Source organism: Palaemon carinicauda, chromosome 1 (assembly GCF_036898095.1).
Source record: "Palaemon carinicauda isolate YSFRI2023 chromosome 1, ASM3689809v2, whole genome shotgun sequence".
Classification (NCBI taxonomy): Eukaryota; Metazoa; Arthropoda; class Malacostraca; order Decapoda; family Palaemonidae; genus Palaemon; species Palaemon carinicauda.
In genome coordinates this window covers 118,546,457-118,566,309 of record NC_090725.1, presented here as the reverse complement: position 1 = coordinate 118,566,309, position 19,853 = coordinate 118,546,457, and the positions used below count along the sequence as shown (strand labels likewise).

The 19,853-nt window shown below is 47.5% G+C and overlaps 1 protein-coding gene across 1 annotated transcript in view; it reads left to right on the top strand.

Moving 5' to 3' along the window:
* The window catches only part of Nab2 (Nuclear polyadenosine RNA-binding 2), a 379,140-nt gene that overhangs the window by 199,922 nt on the left and 159,365 nt on the right, over nucleotides 1-19,853 (top strand). The window contains exons 8-9 of the mRNA XM_068384339.1: nucleotides 10,615-10,683; nucleotides 18,835-18,978. Coding sequence (XP_068240440.1) covers nucleotides 10,615-10,683; nucleotides 18,835-18,978 — 213 coding nt within the window. The remainder of the gene's footprint in view (nucleotides 1-10,614; nucleotides 10,684-18,834; nucleotides 18,979-19,853) is intronic.

Below are 19,853 nucleotides of genomic sequence, written 5' to 3'. Positions count from 1 at the left end.
TCTTGCCTGGATAACGTATAACACGTGGTCTGTTGGCTGAAGAAGACGAACCTTGGGAAATGCTAGCCTCAACCTTTATTTTGCAGCATGAGTTGTTTACATTATGATTCGCACACTCCAATATCCCTTACAATATGTGAAGTTCACTGCTATTGGTTAAATGTAATGGGAAAATATGTCCTTTTTCTGTTCTTTGCATGTTTTCTTATTATTATTATTAATTATTATTATTATTATTATTATTATTATTATTATTATTATTATTATTGTTATTATTATTACTGGCTAAGCTACAACCTTAGTTGGAAAACCAGAATATTTTAAGGCCTAGGGCTCCAACAGGGAATATAAACCAGTGAGGAAATAAATAAGTGAATAGATAAATTACAAGAGAAGTAATAAACAATTAAAATAAAATATTTTAAAAACTGTAACAAAATTGAAATAAATATTTCCTATTTAAACTATAAAAGCTTCATAAAAACTAGAGGAAGAGAAATAAAATAGTGTTCCTGAGTGTACCCTTAAGTAAGAGAAATCTACCCCAAGACAGTGGAACACCATGATACAGAGGCTATAGTATTACCCAAGAAAAGAGAACAATGATTTGATTTTGGAGTGTCCTTCTCCCAGAAGAGGAGCTTACCATATCTAAAGAGTCTCTTCTACCCTTACCAAGAGGGAAGTAGCCACTGAACAACACAGTAGATATCCCCTGCGCATTAGAAGAATTATTCGGTAATCTCAGTGTTGTTAGGTGTTTGAGAACAGAGGAGAATGTGGAACGAATAGGCCAGACTATTCAGTGTATGTGTAGGCAAGGGAAAAATTAGCCCTACCCATAGAGTGGGATCTAATGTAGTACTGTCTGGCCAGTCTAAAGATACAATAACTCTCTAGTGGTAGTATCTCAGCGGGTGGTTGATGCCCTGGCCAACCTACTACCTTGCAATATTAGAAGTAGAGGACTTGGGAAAACACTTGGAAGGCACTATCATGACACTTTACACAACTATACTGTGGGCATCAACACTGATCATCGTGGGAATACACGTAAAGTAAACAAAACTCCATTATGGGAATCAGCAGCTTGTAACACTAGGTTTTTTGTATTGAATCATATTATTTGATGAATTCTATCATTATTTGGCAATCTTTTAATGCTGCACAGCAATATTTGCCTATTTCTTATGCTTAAATTCATGTTTTGACGAGTGATTTTTATTATTTTGCTGTTTTTGGTGAATTCCAACTCTAAATTTCACATTTTGATTTATGTTCTTTGGACATTTTTAATATGGTACTGTACAGTATTATTTGCTTATTTTCAGTGCTAAATTTTGTTTGTTCCGTAACCGAAATACAAACCACGCTATTTACATTGGGTTTACCTTTTAGCGCAGCTGAAATGACGAGCCAATAGTTTTAACGAGGGTTAATTACCCCCGTGCTAGTTAGCGGGGGGTAGGGGAAGGGTAGCTTGCTACCCCTTCCCCCCCCACACACCGGTGACTTGCTTCACTTCACTTTTGGCTCGGCGGTGATCAGACATGTCTGTTCATCGTCCTCGTGACAGCCTTTAATTTTTCTGCTTTTTCTTTCTACAGCTTGTGTGTTGGTTGTAAGTTGACCTTCATTATTATTATTTTACAATGCGTACGTGCCCTGGTGTTGCCGGCTGCCCTTGTGGGACCTTTATGTCGGCCGTAGATACGGACCCTCACACCCTTTGCCCTCAGTGTCGGGGCCGACGGTGTGACCAGGAGAACATGTGTTGTGAGTGTAGGGAGTGGTCTGCCTCCCAGTGGGAGAGGTTTGGCCGCCGGCGTAAGAAGAAGTCCAAGAGAGACCGTTCTCCTTCGGGGGTTACCTTGAAGGAGGAAGGTTCTCGGGATTCTTCTTCCGCCGCCCAAACCTCCTCCAAAGCTCCCCCTCGACCGGCTCCTAAGGAGAGTCGGCCGAGTGGTAGCGCAGGCCCTAGTTCTGTTTCCCGACCTTGGGTGGGGGGAGAGGGCGTCGCCTCCCATAGCGGGGCGGTTCCCCCTCCTCCTCGGGGGAGGTTGTTGATAATTCTTTAACTAATGATGATCTCTTACAGATTTGGGCTTCCCTGGGGCTTAAGGGCTTGCCCTTCAGGGTCGCCTTTATTGACCTTGTCTCGTTGGGGGCCGCTGTTAAGCAGTCGCCGGCGGTAGCAGAGGTAGACCCTCTGTCTATCGTCGACGTCGTGGTGGCAGAGGCCTCCGACGTGGCTGGGCAATCCTCTGCAGGTGCAGTTGAGGATGATGGTGCTGAGGGCTCTCCTCCCCCTTCCGTACATCCTTCGAAGGGGGAAGTGAGTCCTTCGGGCTCTTCTGCTGCTCAGCTTCCTTCTAAGGGAAGTGCTTTGACTGAGACTCCCCTTCGGAGGACTGATGGTCCTGATGATCTTCCCCGAGGCCGGCTCCGCCATAAAGCTCACCGTCCGCTGCGTCGCAAGGGCCTCCCTTCCCCTTATAAGGGGGTTAAGAGGCGCCTTTTTGGATCTTCTTCCTCCGAAGGGGACTCTCCTCGTCGTACTCAGCCTACAGCTCCTGCTCCCTTGGACCTCTCTGCAGACCGTTCTCCAACTCCTGCCAGATCTTCACCTTCTGGGGAACTCGTCACCCGACGGGCAACGGTCCCTTCGGGGCAAAGGGATTCTTCCCTTCCACGTGCAGTGCTAGCGCACAGGCGCTCTCCTGCTCGTCAGCGCTCTCCTGCTCGTCAGCGGTCTCCTGATCGTCAGTGCTCTCCTGCTCGTCGGCGCTCTCCTGCTCGTCGGCGCTCACCTGTTCGTCAGCGCTCTCCTGATGTTCGCCCTCCTCGTCAGTGCTCTTTTGAGGATCATCGCCCTGTGGTCTCTGACCATCCTGCAGTTCCTGTTGAGCTCCCTGCACGCCATCAGTCTCCTGAGCTCTCTCATCCTGTGTCTACGCAACATCGTTCACGTTCCGCAGCGCGTGTGTCTAAAGCACATGTTCGCCAACGCGCCCGCGATCTTCCTGTTCCTGTTCGTGAACGCGCCGCGCCACCTGTCCCTTCACAGGATCTCACGCATCGCCCTCCTGCTCGCCAGCGATCTCTTGCTCGCCAGCGATCACCTACGCGCCAGCGATCACCTGCTCGCCAGCGCGCACAGCCGATTTTAGTATCGCCTATTCATCAGCGTTCTCCTACACGTCAACGATCGCCTACGCGCCAGCGATCACCTGCTCGCCAGCGTTCACCTGCTCGCCAGCGCGCACAGGGGATTTTGGTATCGCCTATTCACCAGCGTTCTCCTACGCGTCAGCGGTCACCTGTTTCTCGGCGATCTCCGGACCGCCCGCGTGTTTTACAGCCTGCGCGCATGCGTTCTCCAACGCTTCGTCAACCGGAGGTTCTGAAGGGACATGGTTCGCTAGCTACTAGCTCGCCATCGCGCGATCGCTCACCGGCGCGGGCTGCTTACTATCGCTCGCCAACGCGTCACCATGCCACAACGCGCCATCGCCCACCTGCGCGTCAGCGCTCGCCAGCTCACCACCGATTGCCTGTTGATCTACATCGCCAGCGATCTTCCTCACCCACGCGGCAGCGCGTTTCCTCGCCATCGCGCCAATGCTTTCATTCGCCGCCTCGGACACGCGCTCATTCACCTGCCCACCCTCGCGCCCACTCGCCTGCGCGACCGCTCGCCTGCGCGACCGCTCGCCTGCGCGACCGCTCGCCTGCGCGACCGCTCGCCTGCGCGACCGCTCGCCTGCGCGCCCGCGCGATCATATACCTGCACGCCCGCGCGACCGCTCGCCTGCGCGCCCGCGCGATCATCTACCCGCGCGCCCGCGCGACCGTTCGCCCGCGCGATCATCCACCTGCGCGACCGTTCGCCCTCGCACGACCATCGTTCGCGGCGAATTTCGCAGCCGGTGGTAGCAGCAGGAACACGTGTTCCTAGATAGCGCTTGGGATCGCCTCCACCCAAACACAGGATTATAGTGCAGGACAAGGATATTACGGAGGAGAGGTTAGTACATCATTCTTCCCCACCTTCTTTTCAGGCAGGTACTGTGGTGTCCACTCCAAAGGATCGCCCGATCCCTTTTCCTTTAGCGAGGATTTCGGACTCTGTGTCCTTGGAGCAACAGACTTGGTTTGGTCCTCTGGCGCGGGCATTAGTGAGGGTTATGAAACCAGCACTCGCCGACCAGGGTAACAAACCAACGGCTGTCTCTCCGACGCTGAAGAGAAAGAGAGGAGTGGACTTTGTGGTGACTTCCCCCAGGGTTGGTTCCCAAGAGGTCTGTCGCGAAGGCCCCTTCTCCTGCTCGAGTGCTTTCTCCTTCTCCCGTGGACGAGGCCTTTCCGTTCTCGGGTGAGTCCAGTGGGGCGGTAGTCTTCCCCTCGGCACCAAGGGGGGAGACTTCGCTTCATGGAGGAGAATCATCTCGTGAGGAAGGGGCTCCTCGAACCTCTTTGTTGGGATCCTGTATCCCTCCCAGGAGGGAATCCAAGGACTCCAAGACCGTCCCGAAATCTTCTTAAAGGATTCGCCAGGAACCCACGGCTACCCGGGGGAATGTCCACGTTTCACCCCAGGAAGAGATCCCTGGGGCAGGAGACTTAGCTGCCAGCCCGTAGGTAGGAGAACAGCAGGAATCCGAACATGCCTTCTGGCAGGTCCTAAGCCTGATAAGGCAACTTAACGGGCTTATGGATCCAGTCATCGCCCCCCGTGAAGGCAAAGACACGATCTTAGATGAAGTGTTTGACGTTCGGAAGGCCCCGAAGTCCAGTGCGGCTCTGCCCTGGTCTCGGGGTCTGAAGAGTGCCAGAGCTAGGGCCAACGCTTAGCTCGCGCTTCTTGCCTCCTCCAGTCGTTCCGCTGCCGGGAACAAGCTCATCCCTCCTCCTCGTCTTCAGCAGAGGAGGTATTTCGAGATTCTGGGTGAGCCCAACCTCGCTCTTCCTCTCCATCACTTTGTGGAGGAGCTGGCGAAGGGAGTTTCCCTTGAGAAGCTCTCTGCCCTGCAGGTGTCGTTCTCGGCGGCAGAGATCCTTAGCCACGAGAAGGTCGCTAAGTGTGCCATGCAGGCCACTTCGTGGTTGGACTTTAGGCTAGGATCTCTGGGCATCCTATTGCGCTCGGAGGACTTGTCCAAGGAGACCAATAGGAAGGCCCTGGAGACCTTCTTGCTCTCGGGCACCTGCTCCATCGAGTTTTTGGCGCACCAGGTTACCACCCTGTGGGCCAACTCGGTGTTGAAGCGTCGCGATGCTGTGTCCGAGAGATTCCATCCGAAGGTCCCCGCTGTGGATGTGAGTAGGCTCCGACATGCTTCCCTTCTGGGGGAGAATCTGTTTGAGCCTCAAGACATGGAGAGAACGGCTGAGAGGGGGAGGAAATCCAGCACGGACTCCCTCCTCCATAGGGCCCTTACAGCTCGGCCCTATAAACCTCCAGCTCCGCCGCAACAGCAGCAGCAGCCTCGTAAGGCTCCAAAGCAGGCACCGCCAGTTAAGAAGGTGGTGTCTAAGCCCCAGCCCTTTCCAGCCAAGGTCAAGAGGGGCGGTAAGTCCTCCAGGGGAGGCAAGACTCCTAGGGGTGGCGGCCGCGGCCACAAACCCTAGGGGTGGCAGTCCCCCTGCGTGTCCACCTGTGGGGGGATGCCTTCAGCGTTGCGTCCGCAGGTGGCAGCAACACGGGGCCGATGTTTGGACGGTCTTAGTGATCGGCCAAGGCTATCGCGTCCCGTTCACATCATCTCAACCTCCCCTGACAGCGAATCTAGTGTCGTTGAGCTCCTATGCCACGGGATCGGCAAAGGGGCTGGCCCTTCAGGCCGAAGTCGAGACCATGCTCGAGAAGGGTGCTCTCCAGGAGGTCGTGGACGGCTCCCCAGGCTTCTTCAGTCAACTCTTTCTTGTAGAGAAGGCTACTGGAGGCTGGAGACCTGTCATCGACCTCCCAACTTTGAACGGATTTGTCAAGCAAACCCGGTTCAGCATGGAGACAGCAGACACGGTCAGACTTGCGGTGAGACCACAAGACTTCCTGTGCACACTGGATCTAAAGGACGCGTACTTCCAGATCCCAATCCATCCGTCTTCCAGGAAGTACCTGAGATTTTGCCTAGACGACAAGATCTACCAGTTCAAGGTGCTGTGTTTCGGTCTCTCCACAGCTCCTCAGGTGTTCACCAGAGTGTTCACCCTGATTTCATCTTGGGCGCACAGGAACGGCATTCGTCTCCTTCGTTATCTGGACAATTGGCTGATCCTAGCAGACTCGGAGTCGACCCTTCTTCGGCACCGAGACAGGCTTCTGGATCTTTGCCAGGATCTGGGGATCGTGGTAAACCTCGAGAAGTCCTCTCTGCAGCCGTCCCAACGACTGGTTTATCTAGGCATGCTAATAGACACCAATCTCCACAAAGCCTTTCCATCAGACGACTGGATAGCAAGACTGAGGAGGGTGGCGGAACCCTTCCTCAGGCGAGAAGAACTCCCCGCCCAATCGTGGTTGTGTCTCTTAGGTCACCTATCCTCCCTGGCTCGTCTGGTTCCAAACGGCCGCCTTAGGATGAGATCCCTTCAATGGCGGCTCAAGTCCCGGTGGAATCAAGGATCCGATTCCCCGGACATTCTGATCCCAATAGGGTCTCTGGAACAGGCGGACTTGGGGTGGTGGCTGGTCGACGAGAACCTGCGGAAGGGAGTGAGTCTTCTCGTCCTCCCCCCGGAATTGACTCTGTTTTCGGACGCGTCAAAAGAAGGGTGGGGGGCGCACGTTCTGAACCAGAGGGCCTCAGGCCTTTGGTCAGAATCAGAAAAGTGCCTACACATCAACCTGCTAGAATTGAAGGCCGTCTTTCTGGCTCTTCAGCAGTTCCAATGGTCCCTGGCGGATCACTCCTTGGTGGTAATGAGCGACAACACCACGGTAGTGGCTTATATCAACAAGCAGGGAGGCACTTTTTCGCAGCAGCCATCCCATCTTGCAGTAGAGACTCTGAGGTGGACCGAAACCCACTCGATAACACTATCAGCTCGCTTCATTCCCGGCAAGAGGAATGTGCTCGCCGACAGTCTGAGCAGGGCCTCGCAGATAGTGAGTACCGAGTGGTCTTTGGATCCTCAGATAGCCAACAAAGTCCTGACTTTGTGGGGTTCCCCGACTGTGGACTTGTTCGCGACAGCTTTGAACTTCAAGCTGCCCCTGTACTGCTCCCCAGTCCCGGACCCCAAGGCACTCTGGCAAGATGCTTTCCAGCAACGGTGGGACAACATCGACGTGTACGCCTTCCCACCGTTCTGTCTGATGAGAAGGGTGCTCAACAGGACCAGACTATTGGTCAACTGTTCAATGACTCTGGTAGCTCCCCTATGGCATCACGCGGAATGGTTTCCGGATCTTCTGCAGCTCCTGACGGAGCTCCCGAGGGAACTTCCTCCACGACACGAGCTTCTCAGACAACCCCACTCCGGCGTCCCTCACAGGGCCGTAGCCTCGCTTCGGCTTCACGCCTGGAGACTATCCAGCGTCTCCTCACGGAGAGAGGCTTTTCGCAACAGGTTGCGGAGAGAATGTCTCGGCACCTGCGAAGGTCCTCTGAGGGAGTCTACCAAGCAAAGTGGAGAGTCTTTTGTGGTTGGTGTCGTGGAAGGGGTATCTCTCCACTCGATGCCACTATCCCAGCAATAGCGGACTTCCTCGTTTATCTGCGGGAAGAAATGCGCCTTTCTGTCTCGGCAGTGAAAGGCTATCGCTCAGCCTTAAGCTTGGCCTTCAGACTGAAGGGCGTGGATATTTCTTCATCGCTAGAACTCTCTTTACTCATTTGTAGCTATGAGCTTACCTGCCCCCAGTCGGAAGTGAGACCTCCTCCTTGGAACGTGGTTCGAGTCCTTAGGTCTCTTAAGAGACCTCCCTTCGAGCCATTACGCCAGGTCTTCGATCGCCACCTGTCTTGGAAGACGGCTTTCCTAATCGCTTTGGCTTCGGCCAAGTGGGTTAGTGAACTTCATGGTCTCTCGTACGACATCGCCCATTCAAGGGGATGGGGGGAGGTAACGTTCAGGTTCGTCCCTGAGTTTGTTGCCAAGACTCAGAATCCTGGAGTGCCGGATCCTCGGTTCGACTCTTTCAGGATCGCGAGTCTCCGTTCTGTAACAAGCGACCCAGACCAGCTGCTACTATGTCCAGTGAGATGTCTGAGGCACTACCTGAAGAGAACGGCTGCAGTCCGTCCTCAAGTGCGAGCTTTGTTTGTGAGCACAGGCAGGACGAAGAGGATGGTCACCAGGAACACCATCTCAGCTTGGATTCGAAGGGTTATCCACCATGCCTTGAATCCTGACCCTCCTCCGTCACGTCGCCCTCGGGCCCACGATGTCAGAGGTATTGCTACATCCCTGGCCTTCAAGAGAAACTTCTCTGTGACGCAGGTACTTCAAGCTGGGGTCTGGAAGCGTCAAACGACCTTCACAGCCCACTATCTGCAAGACGTGACCCACAGGAGCCTCGATACGTTTTCTATCGGCCCTGTGGTGGCTGCTCAACAGCTGGTCTAACCTCAGGCTCCTTATTGGACAAGTAGCAGTAGGTTGAGGGCGTTGTTACCCGGTCTTAGTCTGCGTGAATGAAAGAGTATGTCTGACCCTTACTTCTTTCTTCATTCTCCCCTCTCTTGGGGAAGCAGCATCCTGGTCCTCGCATAGCTGACCTCGACCTCTGCAGGTAACCCATGCTTCTTTGTGCTCCTAGTATTAAGCTTAATACTGTTGCGTCTCCCATACCCTGACGAGGTGGTATTGGGAACGTCCTATCCTAGAGTTCCTATCTGAAGGTCTCAAGGTCAACTTCATAGGATGAGTCACACTCTCCTCCACACACTGCTTATGTAGGCAACTCGTTCCTAGCGATGCTAGTAACTTGTGAGGTACAGGGGCTCCCTTTCTCTAGTGCTGCTCACTGAGGGATCGAGCCCCCGGGCAAGCCGAAGTCAGTAAGGCTGGGGACTTTCCACCCTTCCTAAGGGGTAAGTCACCCAATGTAAATAGCGTGGTTTGTATTTCGGTTACAGAACAAATGACAAATTCGAAGATAATTTGTATTTTTCCTAACCATACAAACCTTAGCTATTTACACATATGTGCCCGCCATCCCTGACCCCCAAGTCAAGCCCTACCTCTAAGTGAAGTGTGGGGGGGGGGGGGTAGCAAGCTACCCTTCCCCTACCCCCCGCTAACTAGCGCGGGGGTAATTAACCCTCGTTGAAACTATTGGCTCGTCATTTCAGCTGCGCTAAAAGGTAAACCCAATGTAAATAGCTAAGGTTTGTATGGTTAGGAAAAATACAAATTATCTTCGAATTTGTCATTTTGACCTCTGGTTTTTACCATTACACTGTATTTAGTAATTTCTAACTCAAAATTTCACGTTTTGACTCGCGTTTGTTGGCAAGTTTTGATACTGTACAATATTATTTTCTGATTTTTGATGCTAAATTTTATGATTTGACCTGCTTTTCGTAACATTATGCTGTATTTGGTGATTTCTATCTCTAATTCTCATGTTTTGACTCGCATTCTTTGGCGCAGTTAAGAAAAGTTAAGTGTAATTTGTATTTTTCATAACTATACAAGCTTAAGTCCTCTAAGTTACACATCCCATTTCAACCTCCTCGCAAGTCATAAGCCCATGGTCAAAAGTGGTTGCGTTGCTGAATCTCGGGTGGACAACGCTTACCCTCCACCTGCCAGTAATTATAACTACCTTCTTAAAATTCTAACAACCCATTCCAGCTTCACTGAAATCATACTCCTAGTAAAGGAATCAGGTTTTTATATTGTAGTTAAGAAAAATACATATTACTAGAATTCTTTTTTCAGGTTTTGTTCTTAAATAGGCCCTATTTATGATTTTTTTAGAATAAGGCTTCTTGTGGAGCAGCCAAAAGTAGTAGCGCCATTATTCTTTGAGATTTTTATGTACAGTATTCTTGATATCTGTTGTTTTTGGTGTCTGTAAATTAAACGAGACAGTTGTCATTCAGTTGCTAACAAGTCTTTCAACTAGGATAGACCTTCATGCATTTACTCTATTCATACAAGAATAACAGAATTTTAATGATAAAAGTTATTTGATGACTTTCCTCTTGCTCAAGTCTATGCATATTGCCTAATGAGGCAAGTATCATATGATCTAGGCGTAGTGTAGTACGGGAAGGATGATGTAGAGATTTAATTTATTGTATTACATTTTTATGGATTCATGCAGATGCATGTTTCCAAGTTAATATATACTGTAGATTATTATTTAAGGTAAATGTGGAAATGATAAATATTATCGTTTTTTTAATGTTTTGAGTAAGTTATGTGCAGGTTGCTCTTTGTGTAACTTTGTGACCATTAAAAAAATTTAGGTATGCTAAATCAATTTTGGGGGGAATTTGTCTAATTTGAACTAAAGTAAAATAATTTAACTTTTCATCTCTCCATAAAGTATTTAGTATTGTTCAATATATATAGTTTTTGAAGAATCCCTTGAATTTCGGTTATTTTCTACTAATAATACTTAAGCTTAATTAAATTTCTCAATGTGTATTACAGATTGATTCAGATGATGAAGAATATGATCCCAAGAAGCCAATGTTAGGTAGCATGGCTAGTAAAGTGGAGGTAAGTGTATTTGATTATTTTTGTGAACCTCCGCTGACATTCATAATGCTTGTTGCTTCTCTGTAGGAAGCTTCTTAAATGTTGACTTCTACCCTTAAATTACAATAGTTCCGACGCTAAATACAGACCTTGTATTGCTATTTATAGGGATTTACTTTCGGCAAAACATGAACACTAGCCATAAAGACTTTCTGTGAGGTATAACTGCTGACCCGCTAGTTAGCACCTGCGATGAATGCCAGGAGTGGTTCTCCTCCAAGCGGGAGAGATTTGGGCCCTGTTGCAAGAAGTAGTCCAAGAGAGATTCTTCGAATTTGGGGTCTGTTGTGGAAACTTCTGCAGCTTGGGGCTGAGAGGAGAAGTTCTCCGGTCTCCTCAGAGGTAGAAGTTCTGTTTCCTGTGAGTACTGTGGTCAGCGTTCTTGCCATCTGCAAAGCCCATCTGTCTCCCTCGCCTGCTCCTGCTGAAGTCTCTGTTCTTTCCCCCTCAGAGGATGGGGTTGAGCAAAGACCTAAGCCATCTATACGCTGTCACACCTCCTCATCTAACATTCCTTCACAACGTGACTCACCTGCAGAGGATCGCCATCAATGAGACCAGCTTGCCTGCTCGCCACACCAGCTCCAACCTCCTGTTAATAACAAGAGCCCTTGCCATCACAGGATCTCCTGTTCATCAAGGGATCGCAGTCCTCTCCACCCGCCCAGACGTTTTCCTTCGCCCTCCTTCAGAAAACAGCGCTCAGACTCCAAGGATCAACGATCATCTCTCCATTCTCTTGCTCATGACTGCTATTCTCCTCGTGATCATCACTCGCCGGATAATGAGCGTCACTCGTCATCTCGTGATCGTCAATCGTCATCTTGTGATCGTCACGCGTCATCTCGTGATCGTCACGCGTCATCTCGTGATCGTCACGCGTCATCTCGTGATCGTCACGCGTCATCTCGTGATCGTCAAGCGTCATCTCGTGATCGTCACTCATCATCTCGAGATCATCACTTGTGATCATCACTCATCATCTCGTGATCGTCACTCGCCAGCCTGTTAAATGTCATTCGTCTGCTCCCCCTCACCAGCCCTTGAATGTCACTTGTCTGCTCGCCCCCTTCCAACCCTTGAACGTCACCCCACAGCCCACTCTTCACCAGCTCATGGTCGCTTGTCTCCTCGTGATCGTCACACACCAGCGCACCGTTCGCTAGTTCGCCGTTTGCCAACTAGCCGTTCGCCTCTTTGATGTTCTCCTCTTAGATGTTTGTTGCCTTGACACTTGCCAGCGCTCCGATCTCCAGTGCGCCATATGCCTATGCGCCGATCGCCCACTTGCTTGCTCGCTGATCGCCCACTTACTTGCTCGCCGATCGCCCACTCGCTGATCACCCACCCTCCGATCACCCACTCGCCAATCTCCAACTCCCCAATTGCCAACTCGCTGATTGCCAGCTCGTGATCGTCGCTCACCAATGCGTCAAGCGCGAGCTCTCCTAAGCGTGATCGATACTGGCCAGTGCGCTGATCTCCATCTCCTTTGTGTGATCTTCACGCTCCCGCACATGATCTTCACGCTCCTGTGAGCAGTCCTCTTTCCCCAGCTCGTCAACACCTTGACGAACATTGCAGACCATTTGCGAGCATTCCAGGGAGGCCTGCACGTCTATCTTGATTCACCAGCAAGAGGCCGGCACCCTGTTAGAAGTATCCTTCAATCACTTCTGTGTCTCCATCTCGCCCTTTGCGGTTTGATCTAGAGGGCATTCCTGTGCCACTTCACTAGGAGAAGAGACCTGCATCTCCTGAATTTCAGGTGCTTCGACAGCGATCCCCTAGAAGGTGATCTCTATATGTAGGCCTCACCAAGAATACTCCAGACCTGTCATCTGTGGGGAAACTGTCATCCTGGTTCGATACTCTGGTGAAAGCAGTAAAACAGACAGTTGTGGATACAGCTCCTCCATCCGTTACAGCTCCACCATCAAAGGCAACAGTATCTTCTACTCATCGGTCTCCTCCTCCTCTTCCTTATGAACCCTAGCCCGAGGCCTGCCTCTTCCGAACCCAAACTCCCAGATAGTCATCTCTCCCATCAGGAGGTTTTGTGGAGCTGTGGGATTTTCTACTTACATCGAGCAGGACTTCTCGCAGCTTCAAGCAGAAGAGGAGTAGGAGGAAAACGAGTCCTCCACTGGGTGATAATCTCCACCGTACAAGCAAGGGCTCCCAATCTCCAGGGGAGGTCTCACTCATGGCAACGTTCCGCCTATGTCTCATAGAGGTGGTTACCCCAGAACTTCAACCCGTCTTCAGACCACCGGAAAAATCTGTAACAGCACCTTCTGCAATAGAAGGTGAGACCTCTTCGGGATGACAGAAACCTTCCTGTTCTACACTGCTGGAGGAATTTCTGTAAAGACGATGCCGAAGAATGCCAAGGCGAGGGCAGCTCTCCAGCAAGAGAGAACTCATGGGATTTCCCCAACAGCAGGGATGTGTGCAAGCAACATACCTTCAGTTGATGACTTTGACTCACTCTCACTCCGGGCACCTATGGGTGAAAGCTCGGTGGTGGAAGATGAACTGGACTTTGAAGATGACTACCTCCTGAAGGCCGTCAGTCCAAAGTTCAACTCTGAAGCGGAAAAGAAGGATTCGGAATACGCCTTCTGTCAGGTTCTAGCCTGCATGAGGGCCATCAATGGGTTAGCTGACCCAGAGACTGCCCCTCAGGAGGGCAAGGACACTGCCCTTAACCATGTGTATGGCACCCAACAACCTCCTAAAGCCAGTGAGGCCTTGCCCTAGTCGAAGGGTTTGACGGCGGCCAGAAAGAAGGCATTCTCAAAGATCACCGGCTCCTCTCATTCGCTCCGAGCAGGCTCGTCCTCAAAGGTCCTCCCTTCACCATTCGTACATGAGAGGGGATATTATGAGGTCCCGGACGAGCTTCTTCTGGCTTTGCCTCTGAACTCTTCCATAGAGTCTCTCTCAAGGGGAGTTTCGTTCGAGAGGCTTTCTGGGCTCTCAGCCTCCTTTTCGGTGACCGAGATCTTAAACATGGAGAAGATAGTAAAGTACTCCATGCAGGCTACTTCTTGGCTGGATCTGTGGGTATGATCCGTGGTCCACCTCGTTATAACTGAGGATTGGTCCAAAGATTCTACGAGGCACCCGGATCATCGAGTACCTCGCTCACTAGGTGGTTAACCTGTGGGTGAACGCGATACTCAGGCTTCGGAATGCTGTGATCGAAAGGTTCGACAGACAGGTCCCGCAAGCTGAGGTCTCTAAGCTCCACCTTGGATGGCTCTTCCTTATTCAAGCCCGAAGAAGTTGAGAGGGCGGCTGAACGATGGAGTAAGTCCAATCAGGACTCCCCTTTCCATAGGGCCTTAAAATTCCGGTCCTATGGTAAGGCCGCACCACCACCTAAAAAATAGCTGCAAATCACCAAACCCTCAACTAGTAGGACAGCAGGATTCTCAAAAAATAGGCCCAGGAAGCCCTTCTCTGCAAAAGAGCCAAAGGGCTCACCCCCTCCAGAGGAGGAAAGGGTAGCAAAGGGAGCTGCAGAGGTCACTCTCGCTAGGGACGGCGATCCTCCAACTTGCCCACTAGTTGGGTGATGCCTTCAGTACCGCTGGCAAAGGTGACTGCAGCACTGGACAGTCTCCATGATTTGTTCAGGGTATCACGTCCCGTCCCGTTCATTCAATATCTCCATCCACTAACTCGTGATCCAGTACCATACAGCTCCTACGCGAAGGGATCCGCGAAGGAGCTGGCCCTCTTGGCCGTAGTTCAGACCACGTTGGGGAAGGGCACTCTCCAAGAGGTCCTCGACGGCTCCCTAAGCTTCTACTGTTGACTCTTGTGAAAAAGGCCACTGGAGGCTGGAGACCAGTCATCGACCTCTCTGTTCTGAACAAGTTTGTTCTACAAATTCCGCGCAGCATGGAGACGGCAGACACGACCAGGTAAGCGGTAAGACCACGGGACTTCATGTGCACGCTGGATCTCAAAGGCTCATACTTCCAGGTCCCAGTCCATCTGTCTTTAAAGAAGTACAATATCTCTGGATCATACACGAGAACAGACAATACCAATTCAAGGTGCTGTGCTTCACTCTTTCCACAGCATCCCAGGTATTCACTGGGGTGTTTGCCTTAGTGTCATCTTGGGCTCGCAGGATTGGTAAAGATACCTCAATGATTGGCTGATCCTAGCAGACTCTGTGGCAATCCTTCTTCAGCACTCAAGAAGTCATCTCTGCTTCCCTTTCAGAGACTGGTATACCTCGATATGAGAATAGACACTGACCTACAGAATGTCTTAACATCAAATGACAATACAAAGGGTGAGGAAGGTAGCAAGCCATTTTCTCAGACGAGAAGAGCTTCCAACCCAGAAGTGGTTACGTCTCCTGGGTCCCTTGTCCTCTGTGGCCCGTCTAATGCCCAATGGTGGCTGGCAGACAAAAACCTCCGTGGAGGGAGAGACCTTCTCATACCTCCTCCTGAATTGATGGTCTGTTCAGATGCATCGAAAGAAGGGTGGGGGCTCACATACTGCACAACATGGCTTCAGGGCTTTGGTCCGAGTCCTGAAGATACCAGCACATAAATCTCTTAGAGATGATGGTAGCCTTTGTAGCTCTCCAATAGTTCCAACAGTTCCTGGCATGTCACTCTGTGGTGCTGATGACTGACAACACCACAGTATTGGCTTATGTAAACAAACAAGGCGGTACCTTTTAGTAGCCCCTATGCCATTTAGCAGTGGAGATGTTAAGATGGACAGAAGACAACTCGATGTCCCTATCAACCCATTTTATTCTAGGCAAGAGGAATGTGCTCACGGACAATCTGAGCAGAGCGACTCAGTTAGTGGGCTCAAAGTGGTCTTTGAAACATCTAATAGCCAACAGAATTCTGACGTTGTGGAGTTCCCTGACTATGGATCTGTTCATGATGTCCCTGAACTTCAGGCTCCCGCCATGCTGTTCCCCAGTCCCGGATCCTCTGGGTCTCTGGCAAGATGCATTCCAACATTAGGGGGACAACATCGTGTATGCCTTTCCCCCATTCTGTATGATGAGAAGGGTGCTCAACAAGACCAGAGCATCCAACAACCTATCCATGAAGCTCAAAGCTATGGTATTACGCAGAATGGTTCTCAGACCTTCTGCAGCTCCTAACGGAAATCTCAAGAGAACTCTCTCCATGACATGATCTCAAACAGCCCCACATGAACTTATTTCACAAAACAGTAACTTCTCTTTGTCTTCATGCCTGGAGACTACCCAGCACCTCCTCTCTCAGAGTGGCTTTTCGCATCAAGTTTCGAGGAGAATGGCTGGATACCTGCAAACATCTTTGACTTCAGTCTACATGGCCAAGGGGACTGTGTTCTCTTGTTGGTTTCAAAGAAGGGGTATGTCTCCCCTTGATGCCACTATTCCAACAATTCTTGAATGCAATATTTAAACACTGTCCCCATTTTCAATTAATTAAAAATTAGGAGAAACTGAATGCAGAGTCTACACCTATGATAACCTAAAAATAAGGGAATTTTTTAAAGATAGGCTTATGAGTAGGGCCTCTAGTATATTTCAAAACAACAATCCCGATACCTGGAATAAAGTAGAACGTCGTAATGCTGGCAGGAACATGGTAAATCATTATAGGAAATTCCGGAGAGAAATGTATGTAAGGCAACCAGAGCATGATAGGTATAATTCTTTTTCATCCTGACATAGACATGAAGGGTACTGGGGGAGCTATCGAGTGGGAGAGGGAAATATAGTGCATGGGTGCTTTAACTGTGGGGAAAGAAACCATCAAGTAGCTACATGTAGATTTGACCACAAGCTGAGATGTGGTACCTGTGAACAATAAGGACACAAAAGCAAATTTTGTTAGTATAAAAACCAGAAAACTATTACTGTATTAGGAAACTGGCAAATTAGGTAGAAAAGATAAACTGAATGTAGAACACATAAGTGCGAGATCACTACTGTCATATTTAGAGGAAATTAAGTTATTGACTCATGAAAGGGATATTGACATCTTGTGCATAAGTGAAACATCGATGTTTTTAATTTGTTCCGAAGTAACAGTGGGTGGGGTGGTGGCACTTGTATTTATATCCATAATAATCTTAGTGCAGCTTTGGTAGATGTAATATTGGAACGTTGTGAGGGTATTAAAAGCACTTGGGTAAAAGTTGTGTAGGAAACTACCATCCATTGTTGTGGCTGTATATAAGCATCCAAATTCCTCTAGGGAATCGTTTATCCATCTTCAAGAAATGTTCCATCTTATTTCCTTAAAAAAACATGCAATGTTAGTGCTTGGAAACTCAAGTGATGACTTGCTGGATGAATATTCTAGACTGAGAAAAACATTAAATATGGAGAACTTGAACCAAATAATTAAAGAGCCTACTAGGACAAAGACTTCTAAAACACTTCTTGATTTTATAATAACGAATAGTATAAATATGGTACTGTCATCAGGTGTAGTAAAATCCCACATATCTGATCACGATCTTATTTTTTGTACTCTTGATATCAGTAAACCTAAACGCTACCCAGAAATCGAAAATTCACAAGCTTAAAAAACTATACAAAAGAATTCTTTTGTACGCATCTTAGAAACCACATTTCATTTATTAGACAAAATACTCCAAACAGATGATGTGAATGAACAGGCGTTTATTTAAAAAATGGTGATGAATACTTGTATAGAAATAGTTGCACCAAGGAAACAAAGAAAATATACAGGCCACCGACCCTGTGGATAAACACTGAAATCAAAGAGGCTATGAAAAAACACGATCTTTTTTGAAACAGGAGAGATTTAGTAAAGGATCGAAGCTCTAGAGAACAATATAAGCTATCAAAGAATAAAGTTAAATCAGTGATGGAATTTGCAAGAGCTAATTACAATCAAAACCAGCTAAAATTTAATAGTAAAAATATGTGGAAGGTGATAAATAAAATTATTCCAAATAAGAACACAGGAGGAAGGAGGAATAACTTAGAAAATCCGGAAGAAACTAGCGAAAGATTTAATGATTTTTTTGCGAACGTTGACAAGAAAGTATATGAAGAGGTTAACACAAATAGGGAAGTGAGTGAGGAATATTCCACATTACGAGACAATCAGCATATTATCCTTGGAAGAGAACATTTTAGGCCTAGTCCAGTTGATGTTGGAAAGGTGTTTCAGGTGGTTAATAGTTTAAAGAACGCAAATTCCCATGGCCCTGATAATATTACGAGTCAATTTTTAAAGGATTCAATGCCAGTTATAGGCTTGTATCTTACTGTGATTATAAACACTTCCATCGTAACAGGCAAGGTTCCAATTGAATGGAAATATAGTGTAGTAAGTCCGCTTTATAAGGAAGGTGACGATGATGCCAGTAATTTTATGTCAATATCTTTATTATCTATTATGTCAAAATTACTGGAGAAAATTGTGAGCGATCAACTATACGACTACTTGGAGTCAAAAAAATTATCTTTTATTCAGCATGGTTTCAGAAAACATTTATTTACAGAAACTGCTCTAACAATACAGTAATGTGTGAACAGATTCACGAAAATATTGATGATCATGGAGCAAGCACGAGGCGGAGATTCCCCTCTCCCAGCCGGTATCTACCTACCACCTGTTTACTCTTCGTTATAAAAGTTTAACTCTTGCATTCTCTAGCTTTGCTGATATTCTATCCTATGTAAAGGCCTCTGATTTGTATAGTTATGAAAAATACAAATTATCTCCAAATTGTCATATAGTCCCAATATAGTAAGTAGTATGCTAGATGTGCAAGACAAATAGAAGGAAAGAAAAAGGGAAATTTTTAGTTTGAGGATAGAATTTGATATTTAACCTGCTTTGAAAGAAGGTGGGTATAGAAATAAATAATTTGTTTATTAGTCTTATTTTTTCTTTGTATTTAAATTTGAACATGTTTTTTGAGGATGCCATGCTTCTAATTTAGATACTGTATTAACATTGTTTCATAAATATTTTATTTTTCTTCATTAATTTAGTCGACTGTCTCTTGGCCCCTAGTTCTGATCCTCTATGACTCAAATTCCAAACATCCAACCATTATTAATTCCTGTTTTTATTTTTCATATAGGTTTTACCAAGGCCAAGGCGTTCAGGAGCAATACAAGCAAACACCGCCCTCATTTTACGTGCTGTGGCTGATGCACACAAGTCTGTAAATAAGCCATCTCGAAGACATTCAGAAAAAGCAGAAAGTCCAAAGAAGAAACATAAGGTTGGTTAAGGCTAGTGTTGCTGTTAAAATAATCTGCTTACATATTTTATTATTTCAATGAATTTTACCAGTGTCACTGGTGCCCTCCAACTGGTAGCAACAGCCTTTGTCCCTAAATATGATTCTGAAATTTCTACAGCTCTTCCCCTCAGGACTATATTAGTTTTTTTTCACTGAGGCATATTTGGGCTCACTCGCAGGAGTGTCCTTTTAGCTCAAAAAAGGTTCCTCCTAGCTGATTGGTTAGAAGTATTTTATCCTAGAAGCATCATTGTTTTCAGATAATTACTAAGTAATGTGAATTTAAATGTAATTACTAACTAAATTTCTCGCTCAGAAATATGTGTGGTCAATAAATAATATTAACAAATAAAGAGAATATAAAGTATTGTGATTGTAAGTCTAAATTCAATAACACCTGCTGAAGTCTAGAACAGGAGCTTGTTTTTGAATGAGTGCTGTATAATTTTTTAATTATTCACATATTTCAACAAATTGTGAAAAATTACACTAATAAGAAAAACATATCATAAACTTTCTTTGAATAAGAGAATACTAAAAACATGTAATTAATAAAACTCTCTATTGGTGAAAACTTGTGATGAAGGTTAAAGGTGTTTAATCTCTTCCAATTGACTAAGTAATATTTGAAAAACACTTGAAGATTTCCATCCTGTATTAGCTTGTTCTTTTTCTATCTTTTTTTCTAAATTAGGCAATGACACAATAAGAGTATCTCTATTATTAACAGCAAAATAGGGGTGATTGATTGACACTCGAGTTGTGAATTCCTCCTTTTCTATCTGGGTCCACATCGACTTAACTTCATATAAGCGGAAATCTGGGTGTTCATTTTTAACAGGTATCTTTACAAG